The sequence below is a fragment of the Balearica regulorum genome, chromosome 1, assembly GCF_011004875.1.
Source record: "Balearica regulorum gibbericeps isolate bBalReg1 chromosome 1, bBalReg1.pri, whole genome shotgun sequence".
NCBI classification, from domain to species: Eukaryota; Metazoa; Chordata; class Aves; order Gruiformes; family Gruidae; genus Balearica; species Balearica regulorum.
The window spans coordinates 218,109,112-218,136,832 of NC_046184.1; the positions used below are offsets into that span (position 1 = coordinate 218,109,112).

Consider the following 27,721-nt stretch of genomic DNA (forward strand, 5'->3'; position numbering starts at 1 on the left):
GGCGGGCGGGGGGGGGGAATTTTTCGGGACGTGGCTCCAGCCGGTGATGGGGTGATGGGGCTGGCACCGGGGGGCCGCCCCCCCCCTCCCTGCGGGTCTGTGCCGGCCCCGCCAGCCCTCGGTCACCCGGGGCCCTGGCAGGACGACGGCAGCGAGCGCACCGGTAACCGGGCTCGGACGTTGCTCCTTTCCCCCCCCCCAGCTCCGTGGCGGCAGCTTTCTGTGCCGGGCGCCTTTAACGAGCGCGGCCCCGGCGCCGTGACGTGGGGTGGCCCGGGGCCAGGAAGGGGAACGAGCCGCCGCCTGCCCGCCCCGCCGCAGGAGAAGCCCGACAACTTTTCTTTTGTGCGTGGCCGCTGGCTCCCCGGCCCTCCCCGGCTGGCAGCGCTCATGGCGGATTAAACCCCGTGCGCCCCCCCGGTAAGGCCCGAACAAAGACTTTATCCCTCTTGTTGTTTGTTTTCAACAGGGCCGGGGAGGAGGAGGAGGAGGAGGAGGGAGGCGGGGGAGGCGAAGCTCTGCCGTGTCTGCCAGCCCCCACGCCTGGCCGCGGCGTGCGGCTCCCACGGCGGTGTCCTGCGAGCCCCCCGAGGTGCGAACCCCCCGAGCGGCGTCGGGCCGGAGGCGGCCGAGCTGTGTTCGCCAACATCCGGGAGCTTGGGCTCTTGGGGTGGCGGCCGTGGCGGTGTCGTCGTGTCCCGTCGCCCTCCGCCGCCTCCTCCCCGCGCCGGCCGTGGGCCCGTGGCTGCGTTGGGGGGCTGCCGTGGGTCGCCCACCCTCCTGGGTCAGCTGCTGGGCGCTGCCTGCGGCGGGACCCCCCCCGCCCTGGCACGGCCGGAGGGCCGCGGGCACGTTCCTCGGGCAGGTTGGCACGTCGAACGCTCCGGAGGCGCGGGCTTGCGTAACGCCGTGTTTTGACCGGAGCGGGCGCTGGGGGAAAGCGGCGAAGGACAACGCCGCCGTGGCCGCTGCCGGGGCTCGTCCCCGCTCCCGCCGGACCCTTCCCCGCCGACCCTCTGCAGCTCCCCTCCCCGGGGACGCGGCTGGAAAGTCCCCACGGCCGCTGCCGCGCTTTGTGCCGACGCGCCGGGCTTCCCAACCGCTTCCCGGATCCGGGCGTAGCAGAAGCGGCGTGTCCCCGCGGAGGGTCGTGTTGTTGTCTCCGGCGCTCGGCGAGCGGGGCTGGGGGAAGCTGACGGTGCTGGTGACGAGCCGAGCCTCTCGCCGGGCACCGGCATTTCTGCAGACCGGCTCTGGTAAAACCCAGCCCAGGCGGGCTGTGCTCAGCAGGATGCGGCCCTCCGTGGCGGGAGTCTGCGCTCGGTGTGTTTTGCCTGGGGGCTTCAGGTGGATCTTTGGGGAGACGTCCTGGCCCGGGCACGCTGCACCCCGGCTGGAGGGGCGGTGGGTGCCGGGAGGCTGTGTGCCGCGGCCGCGGGGCAGAGGAGCTGGTTTGCAGCCAAACGGGAGGGAGCACCCGTCCCACCGAGGCTCCTGCGCTTCCCGGCCCAGCTCGTGGAGCCGGGGGTGCTCCGTGTCCCCCAAAAGCCCGGTGGCCGCGGCTGTGGTGTGCTGGGCGCTCCTGGGAACGGCCGCGGATCCCAGCCGGGCTCCTGGCCCATCGCGGCGGGGGGTGTCAGGGTGCAATCCGGGGCGAGAGCTGAGGAGCGCCCTCCCCATCTGGGTGATTTTTTTGGCGGGGGCCCCAGTCAACCCCCACCTCTGCCCAGGTCTGCTCCCAGCGGCTCCCTCGCCAGGAGGGTTGCCGGGATGGCACCGGGGACGGCCGGCGCAGAGGCAAAGGTTGCTGCGGAGGGGACCTGGCAGCGATCCCGCATCCTGGGGGCAGCGGGGTGGCTCGTCCCGGCTCCCACCCCGCACGGCGATGCCCGGGGGCTCCCCCCACCCCGGCAGGTGGTTCTCCTTGGTGCCGGCGGCAGCGGGAAGGGGAGCTGGCAGCGCTCCGATGGCTTGGCCGCCGCCTGGCCGGGCTCGTTTGGGGCCGGGTGACCTTTGCAGGCTCCTTCCAGCCTCCGCGGCCGTGGCCCGGGCAGGGGCAGAGCGGGCAGGCTGCCCGCCCCAGGGTCCCAGCAGCTGGGGGCGGTGGGGAGGTGTTGGGGCCGGTGGCTGGGAGGGAGGCAGAGCTGCGGCGGGCAGTGCCAGTGGGGGCTCAGCACCTTCCCGGGCACAGCTGGCTCCAGACCCCCGGCTGCCTGGGCTCCCTCCTTTTTCTTTCTTTTTTTTTTTTAAGTTTCCTTCCCCGTGAGCTCCACGGGAGATCCCTCCCCCTGCCAAGGCCTGGCACCCCACACTCCCCACAGCTCCGCGGCCGGAGCCAGTTGTCCTGCCCGGTTTGGGTGCTAGTTTGCCACCCGTCCCCGGTCCCCCCTGCTCCCCAAGGCCATGCCATGATCTGTGGCTGCTTCGTCCCACCGGGGCCGGCTGCCTCTCGGGGGATTTTCTTCCTGCTCTCGCCCATCCCGCTGGACCGGGGCGGCTCTTGGCGTGGCACTCCTATGCGTGCCGGGTTTTGTGCTTTGAACCGCGCTGTCTCGCTCTAAAGTTGCTGTGTGTGTTTTCCGGAGGGAGGCAAATTTTCCCGGGATGCTGACAGTCCCGGCAGCGATGCCGGTGCTTGGCCATGACGGCAGCGGGGGCAGCGCTATCCCCGGGTGGGCAGCAAGTGCCGGTGAGCTGCCAGCCCCGGTGCCAGGAGCCCGCTGGATGCCCAGGTCGGGCACAGCCGTGGAGGTGGCCCGTGGCGAGGCAGCCGGGCAGGATCCCTTGGGATGACGGCAGCCGCTGGTGACGGCTGGCCCGAGCCACGACCAGTTGTTCTGTGCTGTCACGGTGTGACCTGAAAGACAGGCCTGACGGGACGCTGCCCTCCTCCCCGGGGGGCCGGGGCTGAAACCGATGGCGAGGGGGATCTGCCTGGGCACGGGGCGTGAGTGGGCTCCCGGCGTGCCAGGCCTTTAAATTTCTCTTAAAAGAAATTTAAGAGAGGTTTGGGAAGAGAAGGAGGCACGAGGAGCCTGAGCAGCGCTTTTCCCTGGAGCCTTGCTCGTCAGGATCCCGACCTCCGGGGATAGATCCTGGGGGGCTGCGGGAGGGGACCCGGCTGCTGCTCGGCTGTGCCGCGCGGTGCCGGCTGCATATCAGGAGGTTGCCGGCTGCTCGCCTCCGTCCAGCCCCCAGCCTGCCAGGCACGGAGGGTAGATCCTGCCTTGACGGAAACGAATGCCTGGCGCTGTGTGCAAGCCGTAAATTAATGTAATTACTATGTTTGGCCTTAATTGCCTTTTTTTTTTTTTTTTTCTCCCTTCGTTGGTGTTCCTAGGTCCGGGCAGTGACCTGGCAGCCTCGCGAAGATGCCTCTTCATGGTGCGAGAGCTGCGGCTCTCCTCGCTTGGGTAAAGCCTCCCTCTCCTCTGCTGTAGCTTGCTCCGTAGGGGGGATGTGCTGCCCGGGTGGGTCCGGGCTGCCGCTGGCACCGCCGGCTCCTTGGGGACACGGTGCCGGGGCCGGTCAAGGGAGGGATTGTGGCTGGGACAGGTCCCGCGGCAGCCCAGTCCCGGCTGTTCCTGGGCAGGTGGGTGTTTGCAGGAGAAGCCTTGCTCACCCTTCCTGTTGGGTAACCAGAAATGCCGGAACAGCTTGGTCCGGCTGTGGAAACTACCCGGGAGCCAGAGCCGAGCCTGGAGCAGGCAGCAGCTTGGGAAGCAGCAGCAGGACCGTAAAGGGGCTCTCAGATCTGCCTTGCAAAGCATCGCAGCGTGATAAACGAGCCCTGGGCCAGCCTGCCTGGCTGTGGAGCCGTGGGGATGGCGGTCGGGAGGGCTGGCTCTGCTCTCGCACCCAGGTGGCTCTCGCTGTCCCCTGCCAGGACTGGGAGGTGGCGGGTGGCGTGGCACGGCACGGTGTTGGCTTCTGCCTTCTCACTGTCTCACCCCCTTTCTAGGTGAACAGCACAAAAGTTTGTGTCGATCCCCTCGATGATCTCTCCCAGCTCCAGGACTGCGGCGTCTTCATCAGGATCATCAACAAGATGTGAGTACGGGCCGCCGGGGCTCCCGGGATGTTCCTCCTCTGGCAGAGCCGGGGCTGGATTTCCGGCTCCTCGGTGCGAGGCTCCGGCAAAGCGCAGCACCTGCGTAAGCGGCGCTTGCTGTCGGCACTTGCTGTCGGGCTGCTCTAGCTGGGAGGGGCTCTGCTCCCCTGCCCACCCCATAGCCCCGCGGGCAGGGGCTGCCTGTTGCCTGGCCGGGGTCTGCCTGCGGAGCACCGGGCAGAGCTGTCGGGCCCCACGGAGCCACCCAGGCAGGATTTTGGGCAGAGTTTCTGGGTTTTGAGGCCTGCTGTCGCGCCGGGCACTGACATCTGGGCTCGCTCCTGGCGTTGAAGCAAAGAGCCGGGCACTGATGCCAGCGGCACGGGGGCTCCCGGAGCCACACGGGAGATGTTTTATTTCCATGAGTGCTGCTCAGGTGAGGAAACAGCCTGGCCAGTTTTCCCAAGGCACAACCTCGGGATCCCGAGGGAGCCTTGGGTCTGTAAAGCAGCTTAAAGACTGACAGCTCCTGCCCCACGGAGCGCTCCCGTTCTCTGGGGATGGCAGGCTGCTTCCGAGTACGATGCGGGCAGGACGGAGCCTGTTTGCTCTGTCCCGAGACCTGAGGTTGCTGGGCAGGGCTGGGAGGAATGCTTCCATGCCAGGAGCCGCATTCGTTGCCTGTGAGCAAGGGTGATTAAAACCTGCAAGCCGTAATGGGCATTGGAGCTAGGACCGAGCACGCTCCGCTCCGGCTGTGCGTCCTTAACGAATTGGCGAGGCAAATTGGGAGGGCGTGAGGCTGCCGCTCGGCACCGAGCGTGGCGTTGCTTTCAAACCCTTTCGGCGGGAGGCTCTGTGGGAGCCTGTCTGCTATAATTACCTCCCGCGTGGTGTAACGAGAGCCCGCTCGGAGCAGGGATCTGCCTGCGGTGGGTGGGTGGGGAGGAAGGAGCCGCCTGTGCCGGGGATATATTTAGTCAGACCTGGTTAATCTCCTGGGCCTGTGCTCCAGCTCAGATTAGCCGGGATCACCGGCGGCGTGTGCTCGCTAGACAGGCCTGACTGTAGCACGATAAGCGGGGCGGCAGCGGGGTGGACGGCGGCAGCGGGGTGGATGGCGGCAGCCGGCTGAGCGCTGGAGCTCCCGGCAGCACCAGGGGATGGGCTGGGAAATCCGTGGGGATGAGGAAATCCTCGTGCCGGCCCCTTCCCCGGGCAGGGTCCCTGCTTTCAGCACCCTGGGAGTAACCAGAGGTACCAAGGCAGCGCCGGTCAAGCACGGCTGGCTTGGGTTTTGGGTGCACGGTCTCTGTTTGAACTGGTGGCTGTTGAGGAAGAGCGTGGTCTCGAATAAGAGCCGCAAGAGGCAGCTTCAGCCCCCCCCCCCCAAATCCAGCGTGGGCTCCCAGGCAGCGACCTGGAGGGGCTCCAGAACGCCGTTTCCCACCAACGGTGACGTTTTGCAATAGCAAGAAAAATGCCCAGCTCCGGGCGCGACCCCTGGCCCCCCCCGTGCCTCCCCGGCTGGCGGGGATGCCGCCAGCTCCCTCTGCCACGCCGGATGCCAGGGCTGGCAGGCAGAGGAGGAAGCGGCGGAGGCCGGCAGCGCTCCGGCACACTCACTTGGAGGGGGGGGCGGTGGCCGGTTGCCCGGCTCCGGCTGCTCACCAAACGCAGCCATGTTTGTCGGGGCTGCGGGGAGCATCTGTGCCTGCTCCCGGGCACGGCGCGGTTGGCTTTTGCTTCGCCGCCCGCCCTGGCATGGGGATGTAGGGCAGACCGGCGCAGCGTTGCCCCCAGAGCCAGCCCCTCGCTCAGCAAGCTCTGTTGCCAAAAAAGCACCGTTCGTTTAATCCCCCGGCAAAGCGTTAACGCAACCCGTGCACTCTTCTAGCCACAGGAGCGAGGAGGGGGAGTCTGCGCTGGAGCAGCCGCTGCCGGAGAGGATCTCCTTCATCCGCGGCTTCCTGCAGAGTAAGAACCTCCACCGGCACCGGGGGAAGCGGCTGCCCCTGCTCGGTGCCCCCCACCCCTGTGGGGGTCTGCTCTTGTGTCAGCAGGCCCCCCCCCTCCCCTGAGCGACCCCCTGCCACATCGGGAACTTCACGAGGCGCAGGCAGAGCGGCCCCGGCCCTGCGGCAGCGTGCGGGAAGGGAACTTTCCCGATGGAAATCCCTGCCAGAGCCCGGGCTTGGTGCAAAGGAGGGCCAGGGTGAAGGGCAGGGTGCCGTGGCTGCGCCGGTGACGCAGTTTTGGGGCGGCATTCCTGGCCTCAAGCTGCTCAAATCCCGCTGGGAAACCTTTACCCGAGCAGGAATCCTGGGAGGGGAAATGGGAAATCTCTGGCACTTTTGCTCGGAGATGCCATATCCCACCTCGTGTCCCGCTCCCGTAGATGGGACTCGGTTTGTGCTGGTGGCGGAGGAGCACAAGCCGCAGAGAAATGCTGGGCGGGGGAAGCTGGGACCAGGGGTTATGTTGCTGGGGGGGGTGAAAACGAAAAGCCTGGCAGACGCTGAGCACCAAGGGACTCGGCTCTGGAGCCCAGCCCACCCTCTGCCTCCCTGCCTGTGCCCCTTCTCCTTGGGGGCGCACCACGGTGCCCCCCAGCCCGTCACCCCAGGGGACAGACACGTGCCACGGGCCAGCAGGCAACATACCTGGTGGCTCCCACGTGACTGGGAATCCTGCTTCACGTTGCAGAGCACTGCAAGCACAAATCAGCTGCGGAGAACCTGGTCTCGGCACAGAAGCTGCTGGAGGGAGAGGAGCTGGCGTTGGCCAAGGTAACCGCAGGGCGCGCTGCGTTCCTGGCCGGCACCAGTGACCAACCTGGGGTCGGTGGCACTCACCTGCCTCGTTTCAGGTGGCCGTGCTGCTCCTGTATCACACCTCCATGAGCTGCAAGAGCCCCAGGGACTGGAATGAGTTTGACTACAAGACCCAGGTAATCCCTTCTGGGTCCCCGCTCTGGGCCGGGGGCGCAGGGGGGAAGCGGAGGTGCCTTTTTGGGGGTGCTCTGAGACCTGCCCTCGTCTTTCCCCTTGAAAGATGGTGCGGGGTGGGTGCTGCGGTGCTCTGGCAATTGAAGGCTTATGACGGCGAGTGTGGGCGCCTGCCGGTGCAGGCACGGGCAGGCAGGGAGCTGCCCCTCGCCAGGAATGGCCGGGGTGGATGCCTGCCTGAGCCCGCCGTGGTCGCCGCCTGGCCGGCGGAGCTGCTGACCCCGCGGCTCCTCTGACACAGGTTGAGCTGGCATCGATCCTCAAATTTGTGCTGGACAACGAGGAGAGCCTGAATGAGAATCTGGAGATGTTTCTGCAGAGGAAAGGTGAGCGCCGGGCCCTGGCTGCCTGTGCCGTGGCACCAGCCCCGAGTAACAGGGCAAACCTCGAGCAGGCGTCGGGCACGCTTTTCTCCTAGCCGGCACCGATGCAGCACCCTGGTAAGGCTGAAGGGTCAACGTGTCTGCTGATGTAATGTCCAAGCGCCACCTCGGAGTGGGACAGACGCAGTCCCTAACCTTGCGGAGAGCAGCAGTGCAGGATACTGGGAGAGCTGAGCAGTGCTGGCATCATCCTCTACAGCTCCCATGCCAGCAGCACCTAACCCAACCCTTTTCTAGAGCATAAAAACCTTCATTTTTTCCCCCGTTTGTGCTGCTACGAACCATCAGCAGTAACACTGCGCAGATCCCCTCACCCCAGGACTGAGCACTACGACACGATTCCCTGTAAACTCTGAGTAGAGCTGCCTCCTGCCTGCTGGGCTCTCCCCGCTCGGCAGCACCCCGGCCTCTGCGGCACACGCTGCTGAAACGCGCTTTCCCCGGAGCAGCGAGGCGGGTGGGGTGCCGGCAGTGCCGGGGCAGGACGGGGATGTGAGGCAGGTTGATGGTTTTCTCGGCCGGGCTGATCCATCCCCTCTGGAATTTGCGGTTCCTGCGCATCGGGGATTGCAGCTGCTAACCTGACCCTCCCTTCTGGTATTAACGTGAAGATTGCAGCCTGCTTCTCGTTTGTGATTTCCAGCGCCGCTGTCCTCGTCCAGCGCGTCCAGCAGCAGCTCCGAGGAGCACTCCCCGCTGCTCACCCTCCCGCAGAAGCGAGAGGTGCGTTTCCTGGAGCTGCAGAAGATTGCCTCCTCCTCTGGCGCCAACAAGTACGTGTCCCCAGCCCCTGGGCTGCCCGGGGGGACGTGGGGACGGGGGGGACTGACAGGGTGGCTTCTGGGACCTGGAGATGTCACCGGGCTGCTCGCTGGCTTGACAGAGACCCCCCCTTCTGCCGGGTTGCTGTCCTGTTGCAAACTCCTCAGGCTTGACACGGGGATGTGCGGTGGTGGGGTGAGGTCGGGCTGTAATTAGCTCTTTTTAGCCTAGCTCGTTTCAGCCTAACGAGCACAGACACTTCCCAGAGCAGCTTGCGGTCCTCCCCTGTCTTGGGGTGGGTTCGGGGGGACCAGGCTCGCGTCGCTGCTGGGCGTCTCTGCTGTGCTGACACAGCTTCTCTCTAGCAAGCTGAGTGCTCTGCGGTGGGGCTCTGGCGCAGAGGGAGCTGGACGCTTTGCCCCGGGCCCGGCGGTGCTTTTGTACCCGCGTGCCAGGCGGTTGGAGGCTGGCGTTGGCGCGGTCAGGATGAGGAGAGCAGCCTGTCTGTTCGGGTGACGCGGCATCAGTTACCGCTGTGAACCCCCCCGGCGATGGGGGAACCGGAGCGGGTCTGGCTGCGTGGGCAGGGACCGTGCCCTGCCGTTGGCTCTGGATAACCGAGTTAGGTGGCGTGCCTCTCTGCAGCATGCTCCCCGGCCCTCCGTCCTCGCCCATGGGGGACGTCATGCAGACCCCCCAGTTCCAGCTGCGACGGCTGAAGAAGCAGCTGGCTGTTGAGAGAGAGAACCGGGACGAGCTGGAGGTGGAGCTGGCAGAGAATCGCAAACTCATCACGGAGAAGGGTCAGTCACTAGTGGGACGGCGTGGGGCGTGGGGGGGGCTCTCTGGGCCTGAGACTTCACCAGGATTCTGTGACTTTCCGTCGTGGTTTTGACTCCGCCACGTGCGGTCCGTCCTGCCGGGCCCCAAGTGAGGAACGCAGCTCGTGGCTTTGGGGCTTTTCAGCTTTCCAGAGAGGAGAGGGCAGCTCGGGGTTTGCTGTGCCTTGCTCCATGGCAGGCCATGGGGACCCCTGCCTGTGAATCTGGAACAAAGCGTGATGCAGAAAGCCTTGCTGATGGGAGCCCAGACCGCTCCAACGCTGTTGTAACAACCCTCGGCATCTCTCGGAGGTGGCCGTTTGTCCCCCTGCCAGATGATTTGGAGCAGGCTGGCAGGCGTAGGAGTCTCGCCATCCGCATCTGAAATGTTCTCCGCCCTGGGGATTTCCCCAGGTGCACGCAGAGCCTGCAGGTTCCTTCTTCCCTCTCCCGTTCCATTATATATCCTGGGCAACAAAAGCCACGACTGAAGCAGCGCCTGTGCCTGGCAGCAGTGCTGGCAGCCCGGCTCTTCTGTGTCCTGCTGCAAAGGGTTTCTGCGTGGTGGCTGCTCACCAGCTTGGGGGAAGGACAGACATCCTCCACCGTGCTGTTTGGGGGGTCTGGGTGACATAAAAAGACGGTAACGGGCCCTTTCTCACTGCCCTCCCCAGAGGCTCAGATCACCATGATGCAGCAGCGGATCGACCGCTTGGCTCTGCTCAACGAGAAGCAAGCCGCAGACCAGCTGGAGCCCAAGGAAATGGAGGAGCTCAGGGAGAAGAACGAGAGGTAATCCTCCTGGGATGTCCCCTCCCTCCTCCTAGGCCGGTCCTTGTCACTCCCACATCCCCAGACTCCGTGTTGTCTGTCTCTTCCCCAGCAATGCACAAAACAGGCGAGGGCAAAACTTCCTCTTGTCCTCTTCTGCCTCCTCTGCAGCTGCAGCCTCTGGAGGAGATGGCTTCAGAGGTCATAGAATCAGGGAAGGGTTTGGGTTGGAAGGACTCACAGCCCATCCAGCTCCACCCCCCTTCAACACTGCCAGGGAGCCAGGGGCAGCCACAGCTTCTCGGGGCACCCTGTGCCAGGGCCTCAGCACCCTCACAGGGAAGGATTTCTGCTTCCCATCTCATCTCCATCTCCCCTCCTGCAGCTTCAGGCCATTCCCCTTGGCCTGTCCCTCCCTGCCCTTGGCACCAGCCCCTCTCCAGCTTTCCTGGAGCCCCTGCAGGGACTGGAAGGGGCTCGAAGGTCTCCCCGCAGCCTTCTCTTCTCCAGGCTGAACCAGCCCAACTCTCTCAGCCTGTCTCCAGAGCAGAGGTGCTCCAGCCCTCCCATCATCTCTGTGGCCTCCTCTGGACTCGCTCCAACAGCTCCATGTCCTTCTTGTGCTGGGGACCCCCGAGCTGGATGCAGCACTGCAGGGGGGTCTCAGCAGAGCGGAGCAGAGGGGCAGAATCCCCTCCCTCGACCTGCTGGTCACGCTGCTGGACACGCAGCCCAGGACACGGTTGTGCCAGCCAGCACGCTGCTCCTCGTGGTCGGGGTGATTAGGGCCCGTAGCCCATTTTTACTGCAGCAGACAGGGAGCTGGTCCTCACCCCCGCAGTGTGTTCTGAACACCCGATCCTTACTCGAATCCCAGCACGACTGTCCCTGTTGGGGGAAAAGGTGGTGCTGCAGGTCAGTCTGCGCTGCGTTCCCCGCGCTGGGACAGGCTCTGTGTCGCAGAAAGCTTTCAGGGTGATACCGGAGCTCCTCACCCCGGCCCCTTCCCCAGCTGCCAGCCCTCCAGTTCGATCCAATTTGATCGGATCCGAACTGGGCTGTGTCGCGCACTTGAATTCTGTCGCCTGCCACGCTGCGTCCCCATCTTCGCCCTGTCCCTGTGCGGCGAGGTGTTTACTTGGGCAGGACGCCCAGCCTCACTGGCAGGTGCCGTGCCTTTTTTTGTCCTTTCCTCACTTATTTCACTTTGCAGAGGGGTGGCTGGAGTCCTGCAGCTGCCTCTGCCCTCAGTTCAGAGCGGTCGGGCTCGTGCAAAGCACAAATGTCGCTTACCTGCTCTGCTTTGTGACGTATTGGGACCCAGTTTAGAGCTGCATTTACAGTAGTTTCTCACCACGGCACAGAGATGGCTTGGTACCTCAGTGTCTTCAGCAGCATCGGTCCCCAGTGACATCCTCACCTGCCTTGGGCTTGCACGCCCCGCTTTAACGACCTCCTCTCCCGCAGCCTGATGGTGCGCTTGCACGAGGCCCTCAAGCAGTGCCAGGACCTGAAGACTGAGAAAGGTCAGATGGACCGAAAAATCAATCAGCTCTCTGAAGAGAACGGGGATCTTTCCTTCAAGGTATGGGCCACGTGTCCTCTCTGTGTCCCCACAGCCCAGTCCTTCGTGTGGGACCCAGGGGGGAGGATTTGATGGCGGTGCCGGACGCTGGGCTGCTTACGGCTCTGCCACGGGTATCGTGCGGCCTTGACCCAGTGACCGAGCCTGCTTTGGGCTCCGGATCCCGATCCAAAGGGGAACCGCGCAGGGCGTGAGCACCCGGGACCTGGGATGTCCGTGGGTGCTGTGGTGCTCGGGAGGGGGGAGCTGAGCCGAGCCCTGGGCAGCGTGGGCGCGCTCTGACCCTCCTCTGGGACGGGGGGGGGTTTCCCTTCGCAGTTGCGGGAGATCGCCAGCCACTTGGTCCAGCTGCAGGAAGCCCTGAACGAGCTCTCGGAGGAGCACAACGCGGCCCTGGCGCAGTCGCAGGAAAAGCAGGGGCAGCTGGAGAGCGAGCTGCGTGCTGCCCTGCAGGAGAAGGTGAGGGGGGCCGGGGTCCCGCTCTGCTGCACCCGCAGCCCAGGCTGGGCTCATGCGCTGCGGGCAGGGTGGAGCGGGCAGGAGCCTCCTGCCTGTCTGTGCCGGCACACGGGGAGAGGCTGTGCAAGAGCCGGCTCCGGTGGGGAGCCTCTCCCTGCTCCTGGGAAGGGTTCTCCGTGGTGGGACAGGCTGCTGCCCTCGCAGCGAGGAGAGAAGTCTGGAGCCTACCGAGACAAAGCTGCCCGAGCGCTTGGTGTGGACTAACGCTGGGTGACCGCACGTCTCCTGGCTCGGTTCACTTGTCCTGTGCTCAGTCCCATGTTCCTGTCCCCAGAAATGCTCGGAAGAGAAGATTGAGATTCTCCAGGGGAAGATCTCTCTGCTGGAGGATCAGCTGGCCAAGCTGGGGGACTGCAGCGCCCAGGAGAAGGGAGAGGTCATGGGGGACATCCTGAAGGTATGGCTGGGTCTCGAGGGCCCCTCTGGCTCCTGGCAACGCTCAGATAGAAAACTGCTCCAGCTGGGGAGGGCCGTGGGTGCTGGGGGGACGCGTGGCAAAGTTGCGTGGGGCAGAGCTGGCTGCTCTCCGCTGTTGGATGGGGGTCGTGGGGCTGAGCGCTCTGTGGGAGCCCCTGTAGTGCCGAATTTGGGAATACCGCTCCTGGGTAGCTGCTGGCTCTGCCAGGCTCCGTACCATGGGTTGGTTGTGGAGGGAGCAGCTCCTGCACGGTGAGAAAAGGCGTTTGGTCCCAGAGAGCGGAGTGGCACGAGGCTGAGGGAAATGCGAGGTGTGCTGGGGTGTGCCGGGGGTGCTGGGAGGGGAGGCGGGGGCCGGGCAGCTCCCGCTGGGACACAGCGCATGGGTCCCCGGCGAGGGCGTTGAATGCAGCTCGAGTAACTCTTGGGGTGTGTGTTTTGTTCCCCGGCTCCTCTTCTCTCGGCAGCTGGAAGAGCTGAAGCAGGAGGTGTCCAGCCTTGCCGCTAAAGGGGCCGAGCTCCAGGCCACCGTCCTGCGGCTGGAGGAGGAGAAGCAGCTGCGGGAGTCAGCCCTGCAGTCCGAACGCGGCCGCTTCGAGGAGGAGAAGCAGCAGCTGGGCGGCCTCGTCGCCAACCTCCAGAGCTCCCTCTCCGAGAGCCACCGGGCCAGGGAGAGGCTGGAGCAGGACCTGCGGGCACGGGAGGCTGAGGCCGGGCGGCTGGCTGCCCTCGATGCCCAGCACGAGAAGACCCTCCGGGAGAGGGACTCTGCCCTGCAGCAGCTCCAGCACCTGCGGGAGGCCAACACGTCCCTGAGCGGCCAGCTGCAGGCCATGGCGCAGGCCCAGGACGCCAGCCAGGCCGCCTCGGCGGAGGAGAAGGCCGAGCTGAGCCGCAAGGTCGGCGAGCTGGAAGCCAGGATCCTGGAGCTCGGCGCCCAGCGGCAGCAGGGAGTGGCGGAGGGGCTGAAAGCCCAGCTGCGGGAGCTGGAGGGCAGGCTGAAGGAGAGCCAGCAGAGGCTGGCCGAGAGGGAGAGGCTGGCCCGGGAGAACACCCGTCTGCAGGAGAGGCTGCTCTTCCTGGAGGAATCCCTGCGGAACACCAAGGGCATCCTGGAGGATGAGAAGAGGCGGGCGGCCGAGAGCCTGGAGGGCAGCCTGGCCAGGATCGCCGAGCTGGAGGCGGAGAGGCAGCAGCTGGTGCAGGGCCGGGAGCCAGGTCTGCAGGAGCGGGGCGAGGAGCCGGCCAAGTGCCGGGCGCTGGAGGAGAGCCGGGAGAAGCCGACGGGAGCTTCCCTCGCTGCCCGAGGGGAGGACGGAGAGCGTGGGCAGCTGGAGGAGGAGATGCGGGCGCTGAGCCGGGAGCACGGCCGGGCCTGCCAGCAGCTGCAGGCCGAGCAGGAGAAGGCGGCCGCGCTGGAGGCCCGGGTAGGGCGCCTGGCCGCTGAGCACCAGGAGAGGCTGGCCGCTCTCCAGGCCGACCTGTCTGGCGCCCGGGCGTGGGCGAAGGAGAAGGAGGGTGAGGAGCAGAAGCTGAAGGCCGAGGTCTCTTCCCTGCGGGAACAGATGGCTGTTGCGGAGCAAGCTGCGGCCCAGCGCGCGGCCGGGCTGGAGGCGGATGCACGGAGAGCCGCCGAGGCGCTGGAGGGGGTCTCCCAGCAGCTCTCCCAGGAGAAGCTCAAATCCAAGGAGCTGGAAGCTGCCGTGGAGCGGCTGCGGAGCGCAGAGGCCGAGCTCTCCCGGGCAGCCGCCGTCGGCAGGCAGCGGGAGCTGGAGGTGGAGGCGGAGGTGAAGAAGCTGTCCGGAGAGGTGACCCTGCTGGGCTCCAGGCTGGAGGAGACGCTGCGGGAGCACCGGCGGGACCTGGTGCACTGGGAGGAGGAAGCCGAACGCCTGCGGCAGGAGGCGGAACGGGCCAAAGCGGACTGCGTCACCGAGCGAGCCCGCAAGGCAGAGCTGGAGGCGCAGCTGCAGAACTCCCTCAACGAGCAGAGGGTGGAGCGGTCGGTGCACCGAGAGGAGCTGGCCCGGTCCCGGGGGCTGGTGGAGGAGAAGGAGGGGGAGCTGGAGGAGCTCCGTCAGAAAAACGTCTCGCAGGGCGAGGAGCTGAGGGACCTGCAGAAGACGGTCAGCAAGCTGAAAGGAGAGCTCGCCTCGGCGGAGGCGGCCAAGGAGCGGGCGCCCAAGGTGGACAATGAGCTGCAGGGCTCCTCGGAGGCCGCCCGGAGCAGGGATGCGGAGGGGGACAGCAGCAAGGCTACCTGCTCGAAGGAGATGTTCCTCAAAAGCTCGGAGGAGAAGAGCCGTCACAGGGAGCAGGAATCCGGCTCGAGTCGAGACCTTTACCAGGAGAAGCTGAAGGAGACCCAGGCGCTTCGTTTGCGAGTGGAGGAGCTGGAGCAGCAGTGCAGGGAGCAGCAGGAGGCTGTGGCCGCCCTCGAGCGAGCGGCGGCCGAGGCAGCGAGAGCGGAGCAAGCGGAGCTGGAGGCCTCGAGGAGGGAAGCGGCCCAGCAGAAGGAGAAGGCGTCGGAGCTGCAGAAGCTGCTGGAGGCCTCGAGGTCGGCGCAGGCTCTGCACAACGGCACCGTGGAGGCCCTGCGGAAGGAGCTGCAGGAGAAGGGCAGGGAGCTGATGCAGAGCAAAACTGCCATCGCCGCTGCTGAGAAGGAGCTGGCGTCCCTCCGCTCCGCCGCGCAGGAGAAGGGCAGGTCGGAGGAGAGCTGGAAGGAGCAAGTGTCCCAGTGCGTCCAGGAGATGGAGAGGAAGAACAGCCTGATCGGCAGCCTGGAGCACGAGGTCTCCATCCTCCATCGGCAGGTGACGGAGAAGGAGGGGGAGAGCAAGGAGCTGAAGCGCCTGATCGTCGCCGAGTCGGAGAAGAGCAAGAAGCTGGAGGAGAGGCTGCGGGTGCTGCAGACGGAGATGGCCACCGCCGCTTCCCGGGCGGCCGAGAGGTGCTCGCTCATGAAGGTGGAGGTGCAGCGGTGCCAGGAGGAGATGGAGAAGCAGCGGTTGGCCATCGAGGCCCTGAAGAGGGACCGCCATTGCCAGAGCGAGCGGGAGGACGAGCTGCGCCAGGAGGTGAAGGTCTGCCAGGACAAGTGCCTCCAGAAGGAGCAGCTCCTCGCCACCCTGCAGCAGGAGCTCGGCAGCGCCCAGGCGCTCGCCGGGGAGCTGCCGGCGCTGAAACACCTTTGCCAGCAGCTGCAGGCCGAGCGCGCCTCCCTGGAGAGCCAGCATCGCCAGGACCTGGAGCAGAGCGCGAAAGCCCTGGCCGCTCTGCGAACGGAGCTGGCGCGGGCCAAGCTGGAGGCAGCCGAGGTGCCCTCCCTGCGGGAGCGGTCGGCGGAGCAGGACCGGGCCGTCCAGCGGCTGCAGGTGGAGGCGGCGGAGCAGGCGGCGCGGCTGGCGGGGCTGCAGCAGGCCAACGCTCGGCTGGCCGAGGAGAACCGGGGGCTCGGCGAAAGCCGGAGCCGCGGGCAGCAGCGGCTCGAGACGGAGCTGGGCCAGGCCAGGGAGCGGCACGCGCGGGAGCTGGAGCGGCTGCGGTTGGCGTCGGAGGAGCTGGTGGCCGGCAGCCGGCAGGAGGTCGAGGAGGCGGCGCGGAAGCTGGAGGCGATGAGTAACGAGTACGAGAGCAGCAAGGCGGCGGCGCTGGAGGAGAGGAGGAAGCTGCTGGAGGAGAGGCAGAGGCTGACGGCTCAGGTAGGGGCTCCTGCGACCTCCCTGCCGGGTGGGCTGCGGGCGGAGGGAACCCCCTGGGAAAAGGGGTGCTTTTGGTCTCCTGGGCACCCCTGGATCCTCGTCCCGCTCAACCTGGGAGCTGGGGGTCTGGGACACGCTCCCTGAGCGATGCTCAGGCTTGAAGGGGACGGGCGCTCCTGGGAAAGGCAGCCCGGTCTGTGCCGGCCGCGTATTCACTTCTGCCTTTTGTGCTCACAGGTGGAGCAGCTAGAGGTATTTCGGAAAGAACAAGCTAAGCAGGTAATGCATGCGAAGTGCCGGCTGCTTAAACGGTGACGGTGCACGGCCCTGGCTGCTGCCACTTCCCACCGGAGCCGCCCTCTCCTCTTGTGAACTGTTTGCGGCGCGGACCCAGCCATGGGGCGCTTGGCTCCAGGTCTCTGGGCTCTCACCTTCGCCCCCGGGGAGTAGGAGCTGGGACCCAAACCTGCCGCCTGCCCGCTCGTGGTGGTGCCCGCAGCTCGGCACGGCTTCTCGCTCTCACGAGCCTGGGCACGGCCGCAGGCAGCGTGCCGGTAGTGACCAGCTGCCGAGAGCATCCAGGGCTCCTCGACACGGGACTGCTGCTCCTGTGGTACCTGGTCCTCAGAGAGTGGGGATTTGGGGGGAGCTGGGATACCCCACTCCTTCTGTCCGTCCCTTTTTCCCACCCTGTTTAACTAAGGTTCAGCTCCTCGCCCAGCTGGCAGGAACGGCTGGTGCCGGGAGGAGGGGGCTGTGCTGCCAAAAGCTCAGTCCAGATGTGGCCAGAGGTGGGAGGCTTTACAGCAGCACCCGTCTCAGACGGGTTAGCTCTTGGGAAACAGCGCTGGAGAGAGAAGCCCCATTTCCCTGCCGAGCTTTGTTGTCCCTTGTAGTCCCAACCTGTGCTGCCCAGGGACCCCACAGAGGCCCCGTGGCTGTGACCGGGGGGCTGGGGGCTCCCCGAGCATCCCCTGAAGCAGGGAGAGCCCGGCCGGGCCGAGCAGGAGCTCACAGCAGCCGGGGTCTGGCAGCCGTCCCCCCTAGCCGAGAGCAATGGCCGACCCACGGGCTCGCAGGCGCCTGGGCAGTGAGTGCGCTCGCTACCGAACAATTTACGAGCCACCCTCCCAGCTAACCAAAGTGCCGGCTGTGCCGGGAGCTTCCTTGGTGATGGGCGCTGCTGAGCAGCCCCCCGGGGCAGGAAACCTCCTCCTGGTCCTGCCCTGGAGCTGGCTGGAGGGGAGGGATGTGCCTCTCCACGCAAGGGTTGCAGACGGGATCTTGCGCCTGGAGCTGGTCTAACCGAGCTGTGCTTTTCCAGGTAGAGGAGCTGAATAAAAAGCTGGCCCAGCATGAGAAGGCCACCCGAACCCAGCAGCAAAAGGTTAAGGTAAACAGGGGCCAAAAACCTGGAACCTGAGCTGGACCCAGTCCCGGAGCTGTCAGTGGCCCCCCTGAAGGGACGTGGGGGGCTCGGCCGTGCGAGCTGGGGGTGCAGGGCGCCGCTGACCTGGTCCCTTCCCTGCCCACAGGTGCTGGAAGGGGAGCTGCAGGCAGAGGCCACCCGACAGCAGGAGAAGGTGGCAGAGCTGCAGGCGCAGCTCACCCAGAAGGAGCAGGCGGCCGAGCACTACAAAGCCCAGGTATGCTGTCCCCTGCCGTCCCCGTCCCCTGCCATCCCCGTCCCCCCTGGCCAGCGCCCTGCGGGGAAGCTTGATGTTTTGTTTTGTTTTTTATCTCCTCGACATCCTAGATGGAGAAGGCAAAAACTCACTATGACGCAAAGAAGCAGCAGAACCAAGACCTGGCAGAGAAGCTGAAGGCCATGGAGCAGCTGCAGAAGGAGAACGTGGAGCTCCGGACTGAATCAGAGAGGTTGGCCAAGGAGCTGCAGCAGAGCGTCCTGCAGGCCAAGGAGTCGGAGCTGAGCTGCAGGAACCTCACCAGCCAGGTCCACAGCCTGGAGGCTCAGGTGGGCACGGTGTGACAGGGCTTTGCCCTCCTCCTCCTCCTCCCCACCTCTGTTGCCAGCTCGCTCGGAGGATCCATCGCTCCCTGCTTCCCATCCAGGTGGAGTTTGCCAATCGGCAGCTACGGGAGCTTGGCAAGTTCCAGGTGGCGACGGACACGCTGAAGGGCCGGGAGACTTTCCGCCAGAACCTCGCTGATCTCAGCGCCGACAGCCTCGACCTCAGTCTCGACGAAGCGCAGCCGCTCAACTCCACCAGGTACCGGCACACCGCTGTTCGGCGGAGCCCGTTCTGCCACCAGCATTGCAAAAACCCGCTGTCCCCGGTGCTCTGTTCCCTGACGGCCCGGTAAGCCCATCACCGCTGCCCTCGTGCCCTGTCTCTGCAGGAAGGCTGGCCGCTCGCAGTCGGAGGCTTCGGCGGTGCCGCCAGGCAGCGAGGAGTCGCTGGCGTCCCGGCGGCTGCCCCGCAAGGTGGAGTCCCTGGAGAGCCTCTACTTCACCCCCATCCCCAGCCGCACGCGGTCCCAGCTGGAGAGCAGCGCCGGCTCCCTGGGAGACCTCTCGCTCGACTCCGGGTGCAAGACCCGCTCGGCCCGGCGCCGCACCACCATCAACATCACCATGACGAAAGTGAGCGGTGGGGGGAGCCCCCGGGCGTGGGGCAGCAAAGTCAAAGTGAGGAGATACCAGAGAAATACAGGCCAAGGGGAATGGCCTGAAGCTGCAGGAGGGGAGATGGAGATGGGATGGGAGGCAGAAATCCTTCCCTGTGAGGGTGCTGAGGCCCTGGCACAGGGTGCCCCGAGAAGCTGTGGCTGCCCCTGGCTCCCTGGCAGTGTTGAAGGCCAGGTTGGATGGGGCTTTGGGCAAGCTGGGCTAGTGGAGGGTGTCCCTGCTCATGGCAGGGGTGGCACTGGATGGGCTGGGAGGTCCCTGCCCACCCAAACCAGTCTGCGGTTCTGTGATCTCTGAATTTCCCCCTCCCAGAAACAGGCCAAGACTGAGGAACCGGACAGCACCAACGTCTCCTTCTGCAGCATCCCGGCGGCTCAGCCCCCGAACGCCGACCCCAGCAAGGGCCGGCTGCGCTCGGCCGCCTCCACCCGCTCCCTCGCCAGCTTCCCCTCCCAGGAGTCCCTCGTCAAGCTGGAAACCTCCTCCCCGCAGGAGACCCCCGGCAATTCGGCGCTGCTGGGCCTCCCTGGCTACCGCCCGGTCACTCGCAGCTCCCTGAGACGCTTGCAGGGCAGCGGCAGCAGCTCCAGCCTCGGTGCGTGCGGGCAGGGTGGACGGCTTGGGGGGCTCTGCCCTGGCTTGGGGGGCCACTTCTTGCTTGGGACCCCCACTCAGCTCTCCCTGCTTTGGGTTTAGGCCGGAGCAGCATCTACCTGGGCACGTGCCAGGACGAGCCGGAGCAGCTGGACGACTGGAACCGCATTGCGGAGCTGCAGCAGCGCAATCGAGCCTGCCCGCCTCACCTGAAGACCTGCTACCCCCTGGAGACCAGGGTACGGGGGGCAGGAGCGGGCTGCCCCTTCCCAGCACCGGGCTTCGGCTGCCACGGGAGGGGGTGTGGGGGACTGAGGGGAGGCTGGCGGGCGGCCCTGGGGGCACGTGGAGCCGGTGGCTGCCCCTCGGCAACGCCTCTGTGCCGTCTCCCCAGCCCTCCAACTCCTTGGGGACCATCACGGATGAGGAGATGAAGACAGGTGACCCGAAGGAGACGCTGCGGCGTGCCAGCATGCAGCCCTCGCAGATCGCCGCCGGCACGGCCACCCGGCGCAGCACCCTGGGCATGGCCTGGGCCGGTGGCATCACCACCCGGCAGCAAAGGAAGCGCCTCTCGGACGAGTCCCACCAGGGCCCCGACACCCCCGAGGTGAGCCGAGCCTGCCGCAAGCGCCCCGGCTGGTCCCCAGCTTCCCCAGGAGCCAGGCTGGGGACAAGGGGACGGGAGGGCTGGCGGGCAGCTGCAGATGTTCTCCAGATGTTGAGGGGGCTGCTGGGGCCCTGGGGCCCTGGGAACGGCTCCTCGTGCGGCAGAGCTGGCAGGAAGCAGCTCGAGCGGCGAAAGTCTGAGCCTTCTGCTGTCCCCTGTGGCCCCCTAGGCTCGGCTGCCCTCGCCCCCTGTCCCCGCAGCCCCTCGGTTCCCTCCTTCTGCCCCCTCCCGGGGACGGTGGCCCCCGGGCTCGTGTTCCCCAGGTGACAGTCCCAGCTCGTCCCCCTCTCTTCCAGTCCAAGAAGCCGACCAGCTGCTTCCCACGTCCCCAGACCCCCCGGGAGCGCAGCGAGCGGCGCAGCTCCCAGCTCAGCCGGAGGAGCGAGCAGCAGGCTCCCAGCAAGCAGGTGAGCAGTAGCAGGACCTGGAGCGGCGAGCTCTGGAGCAAAAAAGAGGGGTCGGGACCCCCCCTGTCCTGCCCCAAGCTCCCACCTCCTCCTCCGCAGGCCGAGAGGCGCCAGTCGATGGCGTTCAGCATCCTCAACACCCCGAAGAAGCTGGGGAACAGTCTGCTGCGCCGGGCGGCCGGCCGGAAAACCACCCCCAAGAACTCCCCCCGCGGCAGCGCCCGCCGCTCGCCCCGCATCGCCACCGCCAAGTCCCCCAAGGGCAAGGTAGGCGCCGCGGCACCGCAGGGCCGGCCGTGAGGGAAAGCGCGTGCTCGCCCCCGTGCCCCCACCCCCGTCCTGGGGGCCATGGGACAACCGGTCCCTGCAGCGCCGTGGGGGCAGCGGGGCCCAGCGGGGGCACGGCCACCTCCAGGGCCGTGGTTGGGGGTTGGTCGCTGTCACCGACATCTCCCCTGTCCCTTCCAGGCCAGTCGCCGATCGCTCAAGGACACGAAATTCTGAGGTTTCCCCAGCCGTGCTGCACCCTGCCCGGGGGGGGGGGGAGCGTCCCCTGCCCCCCCTGCTGCCAGCTCTGCCCTGTGCCCCCTCGCCTCCCCCTGCCCGCCGGTGCTGAGGGTACGTCCCCAGGGCCCCGCGGGGGGGTAGATGGGGCCACCCTCCCCTGTGCCATTGCCCTGCACATCCCACCCTCCCGCCAAGGCCCCTGGGCTGTGGGGGGCGGCTCCGGCAGCCCCGGCACCCTTCCTGTTGCACCCAGTGTCCCTCCTCTTCTGCACCCGCCTGGAGCCCAGCACAGGGGGGGGGTGTGTGTGGGGGGGATGCGCAGGGCAGGGGGGCCCGAGGGGGCTGCCTGTGGCTGGAAACACCCGTGGGTGCAGGCAGCAGGTTGCAGGGGTTGGTCTCGGTGTTTGTGCACAGTGCCGGCCCTCGCTGCACGGCTATGCCAGGCTGGGGCCAGGGGCTGAGCCCCCCCCGGGGGATCCTGCAGCCCCAGGGCTGGGACAGGGGGATGGAGCGTCCCCAGGGCCCCCAGCCTGCGCCCCGTGTTCGGGAGCCCCTGGGGCTGGGGCCGGCCAGGCCAGGCGGTGACACCCCTCACCAGCAGTTGCAGCCCCAGGCGCAACCCCAGCTCCTTCCTGCCTGCTGCTCCCTTCCTGCCGCTCCCCGGGGAGGGGGGACGGGACAGTGGCATTTTTAAAGTGTTTCTACTTGTAAATAAATTGTATTTTTCTCCTGCTCCTCCCACGAGCTGTTTCTGTGCCCACCGGGACATTACACGCTGCCTTGGCTGGGGACACGCTGCGGCCGTGCCCTCACCTCCGCCAGCTGCGGGGCCAGCCTGGCACCGGGGACCCCGAGCGGGGCCTGAGGGGAGGAAAAGCCCGACCACCTCCTCCTCCTCCTCACCCTGGCTGTCCCCACCTGCTGCGCAGGGTGCCCCAAGGCAGGACACGCACCCAGGGACTCGCTGTGGCACAGGCGTTTTCTCTTTCCTCTTTCTCTCCTTTATTCTCCAGCAGCAACTCCTGCCATTACAGCCTTTCCCCACCCGTGGGGCCACCCCACACCTCAGGGTCACCCCCCCCCCCACGCCACCCCAGGCCTGGCCTTGGGGATGGAAGTGGCATCTCCCTCCCCACACCAGCCTTGCCACGAATTTACCGGGGCCACCGTGCCTCTGCCAGCGTGGCCGGCACTCCTGCGTGGGCTCGTCCCTGTCCCGCGCCTTGCCGCGGCACATCCAGCTCCAGCAGCGCGCCCCACGGGGCAGGCAGGGCTCCGGTCCGGCGTCACCAACAGCTGCGGTGACGCAGCTTCAGCCCCTGCGCCGCGATGGGGGGGGGTGTCCCCCCTCGCTGTCCTCACAGCCCTACCCCATGTGGGGGGGACGGGGTGCCCGGCCCCCCTGCCTGCTCCCCGCAGGTGCTGGCGTGCCGCTCCACCTCTGCTGCACCGAAGGAGAGCCCACAGATGGGGCAGGACACCCAGGCGTCAGGAGATGATGATGCCAGCGGGGAGGAAGGCCAGGCTGCGTCGGGGTCTTCCTCCCCGCAGCGGGAGGCGTGCACGGGGAGGAGATCCAGGCTGAAGCGGCCTGCGGAAAGGGGAGGTGACACAGGTGTCCCCGGCTGTCAGGTGTTTGGGCGTGGGATTTGGGCTCACACCCTCCCCGAAGGTTCCCGTGGCAGACTGGCACCCCATGACACACCGTGACATCCCTCTGTGTATCGCTGGTGCTGGGGCACCCAGCTAGGGAGCTGCCGCTACTTCTCCTCAAAAAGCTGAGGTTTGGTGCACAGGCGGGGACAGCAGAGCCAGCGGCAGCCACAGCTGTCCCCATCTGCCAGCGTCCCCTCACCCCTCAGAGCCCTTCACACCCAACCGCCCCCAGTTTGAGCCCACCCCAATGCTGGGGCAGCTCCCCAGCTGCTCTCCTGCGGCTCAGCTCCACCTCAGTGGCTCCACCTCAGTGGCTCCCCCCAGGGCAGCTCACCCCAGGCTCACAGAGCCCTGCACTGACCCCCCCGTATCCTCCCCAGCACCACTTCACCCCCCAGCCCGGGCAGGGAGCGCGCTGAGCTCAGGGGACTCAGCTGATCGGTGGGTGGCTGGACAGACACACTGTGCCCTCCCTGCCCCAGAAGCGCGTCCCGCTCCCCGCTCAGCTCAGCCGTGCAGACTGTGGTTACAGGGAGGCCAGAGGACACCCCGGCCAAGCACCCACCTGAGCAGATGGGGCAGACGCCGGTCCCCTCGTGTCGGCTGTCCCCTCGGCTGTCCCCCCTCCTGGCCCGTCTCTCTCGGTGGCTACGGGCTCTGGCTCTTCCTCCGGCCCTGGCCTGCCTGGATCCGGCCGGCAGAGACCTGCAGAGGTGTTGCAAGAGGGGCCGTAAGCTCAGGGCGTGCCGCGCTGTGCCCTGCCCGCCCAAAGGAGCGACCGACTGCCCCAGCCAGGCACCGGATCCGGCACCACACCAGAAAGGAGAGGGGAGCCGTGCCGGCTGCCCCGTGGGCGCAGGCAAGGAGCGGGCTGGGAAGGACTCGGAGCGGAGAACTCACGGGGTGAGGGCAGGAGAAACACGGTGACCCGAGGGATTACCTGCGCGCAGGGCAGGGAGCTCCCTGCCTGCTGTCTGCCTGCCGGTGGGCTCTCACGGGCGCCGCGGGGCCATCCTGCGCAGACCCTGGGGAGCAGCGGACAAGCGGTAATCCTGCCCTCCACCCGGGCGAGAACTGACCAGCCGCATTCGCGGATGGGAAAACACCCGCGTGACACAAAGCACTGACACCTCCCCCAGCTGCGGGCGGCGAACGGCGCACAGGCAGCTCCTGCGTGAGCCACGGCGTTTACCGGCACGCTGCTCTCGCGCCAGCGAGGAGGATGACTTGTCCGGAGGAAGGCCACCCTGGCCTGGGCAGGGGAATCGGGATCCCTCCTGGCACAGGGAGCACCCGGCAGCCGCGGATTCGCCCCAGGTGGGATCTCTCCAGCCGTGGGCAGAGCCCTCAGCAGGACAAGATCCCTTTGGGGGTTTTGGAGGTGCATACCAACTACATGAAGAGTCTCTGCACTGCAACGTGCCCCGTGCCAGCCACGGGCAGCTCTGGCTCACCTGGTACCGCAGAGCCTCCCTGGCCCTCGGCCGACAGCGCCGGGTCGCTCCCCGGCGTGCCTGTGCTGGTTCTGGGCCTCAGCGCCCGGCTCCGCGCCGCCGACAGCACCATCTGCGCCGGGCGGCTGAGGCGGGCTGGGCTGCAGGCGCCCGGTTCCAGCTGCTGCAGGCGGCTCTTCAGCTGCTCTTCTTCCCTCGAGCTCCTGCAGACAGAGATTGTCAGCCCCATGGGGAGGTGAGGGCAGGGGGCTGGCAGCAGCAGGGGCTCCCAGCGCCGTGGGGCTTAGGGGCAACACCCCGAGGTGGCTCCAGGCCTGGCTGCGCAGGGAGAGGACGGAGGTGGACCTACTTACGAAGGTGGTTCTGGAAAGAAAGTCCGGCAAAAGGCAGGGCTGGAGCGCCAGGGGCCGTCCACGGGCTCCGCATCCTCCTGCGGGACAAAGGAACGCCCCAGGGAATCGAGACGGGCATTCCGTGCCCCCCACCCTGGGCAGAGCCCCCAGGTCAGCCCGGCCAGCGCCCTCCCCCTCTCTCCATGGGGCACAAGCAGCTGGAGTGGAGGAGAAGCCCCATCCCCGCTACGTCCCGGTGGGTTCCTGCAGCGAGGAGCACACGGAGGCACGAGAGGCACCTACCAGGCCTTGCTGTGAGGGCGGCGGGGGGTGCTCGGGGTCCAGCGGCGTGCGCACGCGGAGGAAGGACAGGCCGAACTGGCTGTGCTTGCTGAAGGGCTGGCTGCAGGTGAGCCGCAGCCGGTCCCACTTCTGCCCCACCGCCGGCGCCAGGAAGTCTGCTGCAGGGGGGCAGCAGTTGGGGTGGAGGGGACACACCGGGGACCGCCACCCCGGTGCCACTCCCACCACTGCTCGTCACCCTGTGCCACTGTTCCCCCTCCAGGACCGGGACACGGTGACAACTGGGGGGATTGCTCGTCATGGGAGAGGCCAGGGGAGCAGAGCTGGCAGGACCCTCCTGAGGCTGCACAGAGAGCAGGACGGCCATGATTGTGGTGAGAGGAGCGACACCCCGCTGGCGGCCGGTCACAAGTGGTGTTCCCCAGGGCTCAGCACTGGGCCAGTTCTCTTTAATCTCTTTATCTGAGATCTGGACGAGGGGATCGAGGGCACCCTCAGTAAGTTCACAGACAACCCCAGGTTGGGCAGGAGTGTTGATCTGCGGGAGGGCAGGAAGGCTCTGCAGAGGGATCTGGACAGGCTGGATCCATGGGCCGAGGCAACTGTGTGAGGTTCAACGTGGCTCAGTGCCGGGTCCTGCCCTGGGGTCACAACAACCCCAGGCACCGCTACAGGCTTGGGGCAGAGTGGCTGGAGCCGGCAGTGTGCCCAGGTGGCCAAGGCGGCCAAGAGCATCCTGGCTTGGATCAGCACTGGTGTGGCCAGCAGGACCAGGGCAGCGATCGTCCCCCTGTACTGGGCCCTGGTGAGGCCGCACCTGGAGTGCTGGGTTCAGTTTTGGGCCCCTCACTCCAGGAAGGACATTGAGGGGCTGGAGCGTGTCCAGAGAAGGGCAACGGAGTGGGGAAGGGGCTGGAGCACAAGTGTGATGAGGAGCGGCTGAGGGAACTGGGGGTGTTGAGCCTGGAGAAGAGGAGGCTGAGGGGAGACCTGATGGCTCTCTACAACTCCCTGAGAGGAGGCTGTAGCCAGGTGGGGGTCGGTCTCTTCTCCCAAGTTACAAGCGATAGGACAAGAGGAAATGGCCTCCAGTTGTGCCAGGGGAGGTTGAGGTTGGAGATCAGGAAATATTTCTTCACGGCAAGGGTTGTCAGTCCCTGGAAGAGGCTGCCCAGGGAAGTGGTGGAGTCCCCGTCTCTGGAGGGATTTAAAAGCCATGTAGATGTGGTGCTTGGGGACATGGTATAGTGGTGGCCTTGGCAGTGCTGGGTTAACGGTTGCACTTGGTGATCTTAAGGGTTTTTTCCAACCAGAACTTTTCTGTGATTCTGTGATCCCTGGTCTCCAGCACTACTTGTCATTCCCTGGTCTCCCCACCCCTCTCACCCTCCCCAGCCAGCCCTATCCCACTGCCAGCCCCCCCAGGCAGCCCCCCAGCCTCTCTGCTCTGCCCTGGGCCTCTTTCCCTCCAGATCAGGCGATCTTTACCTTCCTTAAACATCCGGACCCCGCAGCGGTTCTGGTCCAACTTCGAGTCAGCCGGCGTCATCAGGGCGACGCTGGGCACCAGGGTGAGGTAGGGCCGGTCGAGCGGCCATGAGGAACGTCCCACCTCAATCTGGAGAAAGGCGCAGCCGCAGTTGCCTGTGTTAAGGTGGGAAAGACGTGAGGTTTAGGGCTGCCGACCCCGTCCAGGGCACAGCCCTGCCTGAGCTGGCGGAGGGGGGACATACCGACGTCCACGTAGCTGATGGGACTGGCTCTCTCCAGCTGCAGCTCCACTCTCAGCTGCCTGCTGCGGTCCTGGGGGCAGCCGAGCCAGGGACGAAGGCCGTCCTCACGCAACAAGTTCTCCACCGGGTACTTGGGGTCCTGCACATGATGGCAGAGATGCCACATCACATGCCAGCTTTGTCCCTGGCCGTCTTCCCTTTTGTCTCTGCCTCGCTCCAGGTGTGGGGGAAAAGCTGGAGACTCCCTGGCAACCCAGAGGTATAGCACTCGGCTTTGTGAGAGAGGAAGAATCACGCATAACTCGTGCCCTTCAGCACTAATTGGTGCTCTTCAGCCGGTGCCTAACAAGGGGAGCTGCAGTGCTGCACCCCGTCACCCCCCAGCAGCTCGGGAGGGAAACCTGGGCTCTGCAAACCTCCCACCCAGCCCCCTCGAGGAAACGTCCCAGAGACCTGCGAAGAGAAGGACACGACGTAGCTGATTTTAACCGGAGCCATCCGGGATCTCCTGGAGATAATTCTGCCGGGACCGAGGTTCCTTTCGGATCCCTCCAGCGCCTGGCGGGGAGAGAGGGCAGGTCTGTGACGGGACCCAGCATCTCCCGGCAGGGAAGAGCCAGCGCTCCGGCTCCAGCCAAGCCTCTGCCCCCCGTGGGGGGCACAGCTCACCCCACCTTCAAACGGGGCGAAGCGGGGGGCACGGGGGCAGCCCCCAGCCCCATCCCATAACCCCTCAGCAGCCCCATCCCGCCGCCCCTGTGCCCCCCCAGCCCCCCTGTCCCCTAACTCACCCCCCACAGCTCCCCTCAGCCCCTCCAGTCCCAGACCCAGCCCGTCCCGCACCGACCCCACAGCCGCCGCCCGAATCTCCCGCCCAAACCGCCTCACCCCTGACCCCCGACCCCTGACCCCGCGGCCCGCTCACCGCTCCTCACCGCTCACCGCCGCTCCCTCCTCGCCTCAGCCCCCCGGTCCCGGTCCCGGTCCCGGTCCCAGGCCCAGGCCGAGGCTCAGGCCGAGGCTCAGGCCCAGGCCCAGGCCCAGGCCCGGGGCTCGGCCGCGGTGCCTGACGGGACACGTAGTCCTCCGACAGCGCCGCGTCACCGCCCCGCGCAGAGGGCGCTAAGAGACCGTCTGACATGTGCGCTCCCTTTGAAAAAGCGTGAGGGAAAAGCGGAAAGGGGTGGGGGTGGGGGGGAGGCGGCGGCGGCCCGGCAGTATTGACATCAGTGACTCCGCGGCGCGAGGCGACCAGTGTGACCGAGCCCGTCGGCAGGGACTGTGCGTCCCGCTCCGGTTCTGGACATGGCAGATGATCCCTGGCTGTGACAGTTCTCCCCTTCCTTCTGCCTGAAGCGGCGCCTCTGGCGGCTGTCCCACCCCTTTCTCTCTTT

At 66.7% G+C, this 27,721-nt stretch overlaps 3 protein-coding genes across 11 annotated transcripts in view; 1 reads left to right on the forward strand and 2 right to left on the reverse strand.

The window, feature by feature from the left end:
- Positions 1 to 27,721, reverse strand: part of LOC142599969 (erythroblast NAD(P)(+)--arginine ADP-ribosyltransferase-like) — a 72,231-nt gene that overhangs the window by 21,420 nt on the left and 23,090 nt on the right. The gene's annotated exons all lie outside the window — the stretch shown is intronic.
- Positions 229 to 21,584, forward strand: NUMA1 (nuclear mitotic apparatus protein 1). Of its 6 annotated transcripts, none has more exons than XM_075742682.1 (26): positions 231 to 417; positions 3,340 to 3,413; positions 3,962 to 4,050; positions 5,949 to 6,028; positions 6,758 to 6,840; positions 6,921 to 7,001; positions 7,301 to 7,385; positions 8,086 to 8,215; positions 8,850 to 9,007; positions 9,700 to 9,817; positions 11,264 to 11,381; positions 11,700 to 11,840; positions 12,175 to 12,297; positions 12,785 to 16,021; positions 16,259 to 16,300; positions 17,346 to 17,414; positions 17,557 to 17,667; positions 17,778 to 17,996; positions 18,095 to 18,252; positions 18,383 to 18,671; positions 18,984 to 19,266; positions 19,368 to 19,504; positions 19,660 to 19,875; positions 20,232 to 20,342; positions 20,421 to 20,609; positions 20,811 to 20,989. In XM_075742682.1, exons 2-26 carry the CDS (start codon positions 3,372 to 3,374, stop codon positions 20,844 to 20,846), a joined length of 6,345 nt encoding a protein of 2,114 aa, XP_075598797.1. In that variant the 5' UTR covers positions 231 to 417; positions 3,340 to 3,371; the 3' UTR covers positions 20,847 to 20,989. The 6 variants fall into 6 exon arrangements, with proteins under 6 accessions (XP_075598802.1, XP_075598797.1, XP_075598798.1 ...); XM_075742683.1 differs by having other exon boundaries at positions 18,990 to 19,266; XM_075742684.1 differs by having other exon boundaries at positions 232 to 417; positions 20,442 to 20,609; positions 20,811 to 21,584.
- Positions 21,828 to 27,403, reverse strand: XNDC1N (XRCC1 N-terminal domain containing 1, N-terminal like). 3 transcript variants are annotated; one of them, XM_075742700.1, is made up of 10 exons: positions 27,253 to 27,403; positions 26,781 to 26,885; positions 26,328 to 26,466; positions 26,083 to 26,238; positions 24,595 to 24,749; positions 24,313 to 24,389; positions 23,960 to 24,162; positions 23,446 to 23,530; positions 23,071 to 23,210; positions 21,828 to 22,440 (listed from the first exon to the last, which is right to left on the reverse strand). In XM_075742700.1, exons 2-10 carry the CDS (start codon positions 26,823 to 26,825, stop codon positions 22,208 to 22,210), a joined length of 1,233 nt encoding a protein of 410 aa, XP_075598815.1. In that variant the 5' UTR covers positions 26,826 to 26,885; positions 27,253 to 27,403; the 3' UTR covers positions 21,828 to 22,207. The 3 variants fall into 3 exon arrangements, with proteins under 3 accessions (XP_075598815.1, XP_075598814.1, XP_075598813.1); XM_075742699.1 differs by having other exon boundaries at positions 24,595 to 24,752; XM_075742698.1 differs by having other exon boundaries at positions 24,595 to 24,752; positions 27,270 to 27,395.

Excerpts from the sequence above, each read along its gene's own strand:
- XNDC1N (XM_075742699.1), bottom strand. The coding sequence starts at position 26,825 with ATGGCTCCGGTTAAAATCAGCTACGTCGTGTCCTTCTCTTCGCAG. Across the intron at positions 26,467-26,780 it reads TCGTGTCCTTCTCTTCGCAG|GACCCCAAGTACCCGGTGGA; the intron begins GTCTCTGGGACG and ends CATCATGTGCAG. Across the intron at positions 24,753-26,082 it reads GGTCCGGATGTTTAAGGAAG|CAGACTTCCTGGCGCCGGCG; the intron begins GTAAAGATCGCC and ends GCCCCCCTGCAG.
- NUMA1 (XM_075742682.1), top strand. The coding sequence starts at position 3,372 with ATGCCTCTTCATGGTGCGAGAGCTGCGGCTCTCCTCGCTTGG. Across the intron at positions 4,051-5,948 it reads ATCAGGATCATCAACAAGAT|CCACAGGAGCGAGGAGGGGG; the intron begins GTGAGTACGGGC and ends GCACTCTTCTAG. Across the intron at positions 8,216-8,849 it reads TCCTCCTCTGGCGCCAACAA|CATGCTCCCCGGCCCTCCGT; the intron begins GTACGTGTCCCC and ends GCCTCTCTGCAG.